Source organism: Cucumis melo, chromosome 12 (assembly GCF_025177605.1).
Source record: "Cucumis melo cultivar AY chromosome 12, USDA_Cmelo_AY_1.0, whole genome shotgun sequence".
In the NCBI taxonomy this organism is placed as follows: Eukaryota; Viridiplantae; Streptophyta; class Magnoliopsida; order Cucurbitales; family Cucurbitaceae; genus Cucumis; species Cucumis melo.
Genome location: NC_066868.1, coordinates 7,008,878 through 7,017,147, shown reverse-complemented (window position 1 = coordinate 7,017,147; position 8,270 = coordinate 7,008,878). Strand labels below are relative to the sequence as shown.

The 8,270-nt window shown below is 32.3% G+C and overlaps 1 protein-coding gene across 1 annotated transcript; it reads left to right on the top strand.

Moving 5' to 3' along the window:
- The first annotated feature begins 1,620 nt into the window (after positions 1-1,620).
- LOC103502490 (P-loop NTPase domain-containing protein LPA1 homolog 1-like) lies at positions 1,621-7,230 on the top strand. The gene is made up of 9 exons (XM_051079960.1): positions 1,621-2,000; positions 2,194-2,342; positions 3,403-3,731; positions 4,288-4,369; positions 4,489-4,920; positions 5,059-5,793; positions 5,899-6,009; positions 6,597-6,947; positions 7,031-7,230. Exons 1-8 carry the CDS (start codon positions 1,895-1,897, stop codon positions 6,867-6,869), a joined length of 2,217 nt encoding a protein of 738 aa, XP_050935917.1. The 5' UTR covers positions 1,621-1,894; the 3' UTR covers positions 6,870-6,947; positions 7,031-7,230.
- Positions 7,231-8,270: the final 1,040 nt, after the last annotated feature.

The following is an 8,270-nucleotide window of genomic DNA, read 5'->3' as shown; positions in this document are numbered from 1 at the left end:
CAATTGAAAAGGATGAAGTGCACAATTCCCCGTGCTCTATTAAATAATAATAATAATGTTAATATTACTATTATTTTTATTTCTCTCTCTTCGGTTAACACCTACCAAATCTTCTTTTCATCTTCTTTTTAATTTTCCTAAAATAAAATCAATACTTCTATCTTCTCACCCAATCACATCACTTTTTCTTTCCAAAATAATAACCCACTCAAAAGTAATTATATTATTTTCATAATACAATTATTTTAAAGTTTAAATTCAAATAATTATATACTCCTATATAACTATCCAAAATTCTCTTAAATACAAATCTCCTAACACAAACAAAAACAAATCAAATCAATCATTAAATCCAAATCCAATTAATTAGATATTTTCTCAAAATATCTAATTAATTCTAATTCCTACAAATCAAGGATTTTCACAATTAAATCATATAACACCAAAAATAATTCCAACATTAGTCAAAATTAAACTTAAGATAATTAAAATAAATTACCTTAATTTGGGGTGTTATAGTAATGAAATAACACAATTCAATTATGTCTGATAATTACATTCTATCGTTACCTTTACTAAGACGTTACGACTTTCAATTTTGACATATTTATTGTTACTGTTACCAATGTTGGCATATTTTGACCCTTAGAGGTAGAGGCAAGGATAATAATAATAGTAAATTTTACAAAACTCATAATTTTAAGTATATGTGATATAAAAAATTCAATTATGCTTGCAATTTAAGTTTATTATCATTGATCCATCAGTTGAATTTCATAATGATTACGTCAATTTTTACTACGATTTGGTAAACATGACCTAAATGTATATGTTGACTCTTATTCCATGGTTGAGATAAAGAGACCTAACATTAGATTTAGATTCCAAGTAACTATTCTAGGTTCACTAGTTTTTGCATAAAGTTATTTAAAATTTAAAATAGTAAATTTGGTATAAAAAATTATAGTTTAATCTTATTCTTTTAGTAGTTGTAATTTAGTCCATTAAACCACAAGTATCGTTCCAAAAAAATTTATTTGAAGGGTAATTAGAATGGATAATAATTTTTAGAATAGTTATTAACTATATAGCAATATTTTAAAAAAATTGTAAATATAGCAAAATCTATCAGTGATAGACTTCTATCGTTGATAGACTCCTATGGTTTATCAGTGATAGACCAACATTTGCTACATGGTCTATCAGTGATAGACTCCTATCATTGATAAATTTTGACAAATTTTGCTATATTTGAAATTTTTTTAAAATGTTGTTATATACTTAATTATTTCTAATATAATTGCTACATTTGCAACTATCTTTTATTTGAATGATAATTGACTTAATCTTCTACGTTAGAAGTGAGAGGTTTAATTCTTGAATTCCAATTATTTTCTAAAAAAAATAGTGATTTCTAGTTAAATTAAGTTTGATTTTTTTTTTTTTTGTCCGAGAGAACCAAATTTGAAATTTAATTTTTTTAAAAAAATATTATAAAATTTTCACCACAAGAATTGACAATTAAATCGTAGTGTGTTTTACAACATTTTGACCAATTCAATTCATTGATTCCACAGCCACATAATTACCCTCAAAAGTACATTCAAATTACCAAAATGTCATCACGGTCCCATTTCTCTTAAAAACGTCGAAAACGTGTAGTTGTTTCACGGCAGTTGAAATTCTCGCGCGGACCAAAGGCTAAATTCGTAATTCAAATTCCATCTTAGAAGAAAAATATAAATAAATAAAGAGCTTCAAAATCCATTTCCATGGCGTTCGAGCTTTTGCTTCTGCAACTCATCCTTTTCTAACAATGGCAACACCTAAACCTCTCCTTTCTCTCTCTCTCTTCCTCTCTTCAATTGTGTGAATATGGATTCATTACTTTCCAATGCTTAATCCCTACGTCATTTCCATAGCCCTAAACCTCTTCTTCTTCTTCTTTTTCTTCTTTTTCATTACCTGTTCGATTCTTCATCGATTTTGGTTTCTTACAGGTTTGACTTACTGTATTTCTATGATTTGATGCAATGTCGTTGTGGAAAACGTTCCTTCAATCGCTTTCTTCGTTTATTTATTGCTTGATTGTGATACCTTCTCTACCATTTTTTATTTATTTATTGTATATTTTAGCAGTGAGGTTTTATTTTCTTGGAATTAATGTGGATAGTGTGATGGAATTTGATTTAGGAATGGCGGAGGTTGCGAAGTTGCTTTACATAGTTGTGGTGGATGAAGAAGAAAAGCCAGAGAAAGAGAAAACGTCTTTCAGATACACTCGTCATGTTCTACAGAGTACTCTTCAGCTTATGGGCTGCAAACCTCGACACGCTTTCAAGGTGTACTCGTGTTTTTTGTTTGTTTGTTCGATCCGTTTTGGTGTAGATCCATTCTAAACTTGTTCCTTTGTTTTCTCGTGTTTGTCTGCTTATTATTATTATTATTATTATTATTTTGATATTTTAATGTGGGGACATCGTTTATAAAATTGTGTGCAATCGTCTTATTCCAATGTATGATGGGAATTTCTGTTTTTTTGGTGATTTAACATTTGTCTGTTTTGTCAATGGTTTTGTATTTTACTTCCAGATTCCATGCGGAATCTTTTGTAAATTTTTCTCAAAGAATTTCATTTTTTCTTTTTATTAAGAGAGAATGTAATTTTCTTTTATCTTTTTGCTTTTTGTAATTCCTTATTTTGGAGTTTTTAGTTAGCCTTCAATGGGTTTCTTCAGCTGTGCAACTGCAGTCTTACCTTTGAAGGATTTTGCCTGAATTTAGAGTCTAGTATAAGAGCAGATCGGGGCACTAAAAACAAAAACGTAGGGGGTGGTTGCTGGCCCGCAACGGTGTGGGTTTCTAATACAATGTGGTCTACGACCCATATTTTGGATGGAGCATTTTAGCCTAATATAAAACTAATTCTCTTCCATCATTTTCCAATCCAACTTTCTTTCTTACTATTTTCAATACTTCTCTAATTCTTAGTAATCTTAATTACATTCCATTCCGATCAACTTAAAAAATAGAATCAAGATTCTAAAATATATAAAGAAAACAATTTATTATGTATTTTAGTGATGATTTTAGCCCTGAACAACATTGTTGTATGGAATAGGTATTGTGGATAGATTTTTTGATATTGTTTGGATGGAGATGGAGAAATCAATCTAATAGAAGCATGAACTTAAGATTGGAATATCTAAAGTCTGGTTCCTTGCAGTGATAGATAATAGATTGGAAGATGTTGGAAAGGCTGTCATTTCTTAAATTGCCTGTTTTTTGTGCATTTTCTTTTTATCATTGCGGTCAGTACGTCCTTCAAACGAATTGAATGAATCTTTTTCTAAAGGGTTTCTGTATTATATATTTTTTTTAATTTTGTTATTCTGTGGTCAGATAAGTAAATGGGTATTCGAATTGATAAGAAAGGAAGCTTCAACTGAAAATTTTCTCCCTGAAGAGTGGAACGTATTGGGATCTATTTCCTTGGGTGGAAATACTGAAAGTGATGGTAATCAATACTATAATTGCTTGGATGGAAAGGAGACTTTCAACCAGGGTTCAAGAGAAGGTGACAACAGCAACAATATTCCATTCGAGTTGTATAAAAGAAGCAGGACTGCTGTTGTTGGAAGAGAATCTTTTTTAGATGTTATTTGTGATTCTCTGGCCAAGTACAAGTACGTTGGTCCCAACCAGAGGGCAGATTTGATCTTGGCATGCAGGTACTTAAAACTCATTTTTACAGCAAATGATTAAAAATTGGAATTTTTGACGTGAATTATATTTATGCATTGCATTACGCATATTAATTTGGCTAGAAATTTGTTATAGTCATGTATTATATATATATATATATATATATATATATATATATATTTGTGCATTTTCATGGAGGATATTTCAGCATGTTCTTCAGCTTGTTTGATAACTGTATCTATGAATGAATCTAATTATGGTGAATTCTTCTCCAATAACTAGTCTAGTGAGGGGTGAATAAGTTTTCTGCAATGTTCCTTCTCAATCAGAAATGTTCCAGCGGCCTCCATATATAAGGACCTGGTTATTTCTTTCCCTTCCAATAGAATCTTTTAGCTTTATCATTTGTTCTGTTGTCCGATCATAACTTAACAATAACTTAACACCATCTGACGGCCATCTACTTAAAGCATGATCATATCTTCCAGTGATAACTCTACAACTGGTCAATTATTTCATCTTCTTTCTCTATGTTGCATATTGCATTACATGTATCTTTTATTTAAAATTTTCTCACTGCAGAATTCGAGAAAGGAAGGAGTCGGTAACTGTACTGTTATGTGGTACTAGCGGCTGTGGCAAATCCACTTTGTCAGCGCTGCTGGTAACGTTTCGTTTTACTGACATGTAGCTTTATAGCCCAGTATAGTTGAACTTATGAAGTTGGGGTCCTTGACCTTGGTAAACTTCTGGAATTTGAGCATTCTGCATTTCCCATAATAGGGTAGTAGGTTGGGAATTACAACAGTGATTTCAACTGACTCTATACGACACATGATGAGGAGCTTCGTGGATGAGAAACAAAACCCACTGCTTTGGTCATCTACCTACCATGCTGGGGAATTTTTGGATCCTGTGGCTGTGGCTGAATCTAAGGCTAGGAAGAAAGCAAAGAAATTGGCTGGAATTTCACACAAGCACCTGAAGGATGAAACTGCTAATGGTTTAATTTCCAGAAACTCAGACAACCCATTAACAGGGTCAGCAAAAGTAACGAACAATTTGGAATTAATCAGTCCAAAACAGATGGCTATTGAAGGATTTAAAGCACAGAGTGAGATGGTGATAGATAGTCTTGATCGTCTTATTACTGCATGGGAAGAGCGGAAAGAGTCAGTAATTGTTGAGGGAGTTCACTTAAGTTTGAGTTTTGTGGTATGGGAAACATTATATGCGTGTATATATATATATATATATGCCTGAGTACAGGACTTGTTTCTCTCTTTTGCTTCATAATTAAATTATTTACATCCAATTTATTTCCGAATAAATAATTGTGATCCTTTTCTGCAGATGGGACTAATGAAGAAGCACCCTTCAATTATACCATTCATGATCTATATAGTGAATGAGGAAAAACACTTGGAACGATTTGCTGTACGTGCCAAATATATGACACTAGACCCAGCAAAAAATAGGTATGTGAAGTATATTCGAAATATCAGAACAATTCAGGACTATCTCTGCAACCGGGCTGACAAGCATCTTGTCCCAAAAATAAACAACACCAATGTTGACAAGAGTGTTGCTGCCATTCAAGCAACACTGTTCAGCTGCCTTCGTAGGCGAGAAGCTGGGGAGCAGCTTTATGATTCCTCCAGAAATACTGTTAGTGTAGTTGATGAGGAGTACAGAAACCAGTGTGTAGCATATTCATTAAGTTCCAAAGGCATGTTTCAGATGATCCAAAGAAAAGGTTCTAAGCACTTAATGGCTCTTGTTAACACTGATGGATCAGTGGCAAAGGCTTGGCCTGTTGATTCAGTTGATAGGAACGGGAAACCTCTACTAGGCCTCAAGGAAGATGATAGTGTAGGGAATTTGATGCTTGGATCACTTCAGATTGGTAAGGTTGAACCAGTTAATCTTCAGTTTGGTCTTTATGGCATCAGTGCTTGGCCAAGTAGCAGTGGCCCTAGTCATGCTGGCAGCGTCGACGAGTCGAGGGCTGAAGGGACTGATACGGGAAGTAGATATTTTTCTTCTTGCTGCAGTTCTCCAAGGATATTAGATGGACCTTCTAAGGAGGTAAGCTTACAATGTCAGTTTTCTTGGTGACATTAAATTACTAATTCTCTCCTGAATGGCGCGTAGATAATTTATTCGTGTGCATAAATTAACATTACCTTGTAGCTCAAGGAAGACAATTCAGTTCATGGTAGCGATGAAGAGGTTGATGATCCACCTGAGTCTGGTAGCGATGAAGATTTTAGTGATGATGGCAACAAGATATTCCATGAAGAGGTAATGACGATAATATGTTTTGCCAAATGGCTAATATCCGGAAACTAGAATCAGAATGAGTTCTTTTAAGAACAATACGGTTACATGTGGAACAATGATTTATTTCTTCCGATTTGGAGGTTGAGTTAATCTACATTTATTAGTGCCATTTTCTTATCATCAGGTTCAGATTATTGAATATGATTTAGTCTTGTAGTAGAACTAGAGTATGATTTAGCTTTTATATAGATGAAGATATCAGATTAATATATATTGGGATCCATCTCAGTACCTATCGAATATTAGAGAAGTTATAGATGGTGAGATCTCTCCATTTTTTCAACGTGGGATCCTCAATATGCTCCCTCAAGATGGTGCTTATATGGGTTTAATGTTATTGTATCGGATCTGAATTCTTTAATTTTTGGATCGATACTTGTTTGGATGGACTCTTAATACCAATTTAAAAAACATGCAATTTCATCTAAAAACCAACTAGTTAAAAATGGAGTAACTCATGTATCTTATAAAAGTTATGAGATCTTTCTAGATCGGGTGCGTGCAATAGGTACTAGAGATTTTTCTTCTTATGATTTTTAATGATGCAGATAGGATCAGTTGATGAAGAATCTACAAAATCAGATGAAGAGTATGATGATCTGGCTATGCAGGACATCTTAGATAGTGGCTACCAATCAGATGAAGATGATAAAGTTAAAACAAAAGTAGAACATGATTTTATGGATAAATTTAGACTCATAAAGGGGTTGAAGTATAGCCAAAACCTGGAACCATTCCAACAGAATAAGAAAGGGACATTTGAGCCTCTCCACTCTTACCCATCTATTCATACAGAGAAGAAGAATGAAGCAGTTTGCTAACTTGTGAAAATCTCAAAATGCATAATGCTCCCGAGCCATGTCCAAGATATAATAGCTTCTAATGATCACAAGCTCCAGGTAGGTAGTATCTTTCTTCTCTCTCTATGTTTTCCCTTTTTCTCCGTTCTTTGATCTATTAAGTAATACCAATTTCTTTTCAGGTGTGGATTTGTTTTCTTGGATTGTAGCATTTCAACATGTGAATGAATTGTACTTAAGCCTCTAGTTTGTTTAGTTAGGTTTGTTCTTTTTTTTCTTCTTTTTGTAATACTTTACCAATGAAGTAGGATCTCTCTTCTTAGAGGGTAATGACTTGTACTAAAGACTAAAGATTTCAGTAAAAAACTTGCTTATGTCACAATATTATTTGTACAAATTACAATATAACATGTACCAAGTTTAGTACAAAAGTTGAGCAGGGTGCCTGTCACATACTAAAGTTCTTCAAGGAATTAGCATTGTTTTAGAAATTTACTAAAGTGTTAGAATCTTACAAAGTGGTGTCTGTCTCTGTCATCATGCATAATGAATCATTAGGAAGGTTTAAGTACTACTTTGGTCCTATACTTTTGATTCATTGGTTCTCATACTTACAATTTTGGTCGGTGCATTTTTAACATTGGTTTAGTTTGATCTTTTTACTTAAAAAATTGCAACCACTTTAATCATCTAAAAATGAAGGGACTAAATGACTATCTTTTAAATGACATGGATCAACATGAATATTTTGGAAGTATGAGAATTAAAATGAACCAGAGTAAAAAAATCGTGATAAAATAGTATTTAAAAATTAAACATATCTTTAATCACAAGATTGAAGCATGAGAAAGTTGAAAGTGTTAGCTTTTGTTTCTTATGGTTGAAAAACATTATTCTTTTTTTTTTTTTTTAAAGGTCTTTTAAGTAAAACTTGGAGGTGAGAGATTTAAACTTGGAACCTCTTGTCCATGTTGGCAGAAAAAAAAAAAAAAAAAAAAGAAAAAAAAGCATTTTCTTATGTATCTATACTTTCTAAAAATGTTAGAGAGACTAAGTTTTGATTTTTTTTCCCTTTTGGATGATGGTTATAAGGTTGTCTTAGGTCATTGGACACTTAAATCATTTAAATAACATCTTCCTTGATTTTTTACGATCACACTGTCCGAGAAAAAAAAAGAACAAAAAATTCTCTTTTTAGTTTCCAGATTTTGAATAATATGTTTGTTTGGTCTTTAAGGTTTAAAATGCAACTTTTTAGTCCCTAAGTTTAATGGTCTATGAGTTTTCAAATGTACCGTCTTAATTCATGGGTTTTTAAAAATAGATCACTTTTTATCTATATTTTCTAAATCACATATAAAATAATAATAAAAAAAAATCACATTTTATTTGTAACTAATTCTACCTAACGCTAAAAGTTTT

What these genes read in the sequence shown, in the direction of transcription:
- LOC103502490 (XM_051079960.1), top strand. Translation starts at nt 1,895, where the DNA reads ATGCTTAATCCCTACGTCATTTCCATAGCCCTAAACCTCTTCTTCTTC. An exon ending in TCGATTTTGGTTTCTTACAG is followed by an intron (nt 2,001 to 2,193) that starts GTTTGACTTACT and finishes AATTTGATTTAG; the next exon opens with GAATGGCGGAGGTTGCGAAG. An exon ending in TAGATGGACCTTCTAAGGAG is followed by an intron (nt 5,794 to 5,898) that starts GTAAGCTTACAA and finishes ATTACCTTGTAG; the next exon opens with CTCAAGGAAGACAATTCAGT.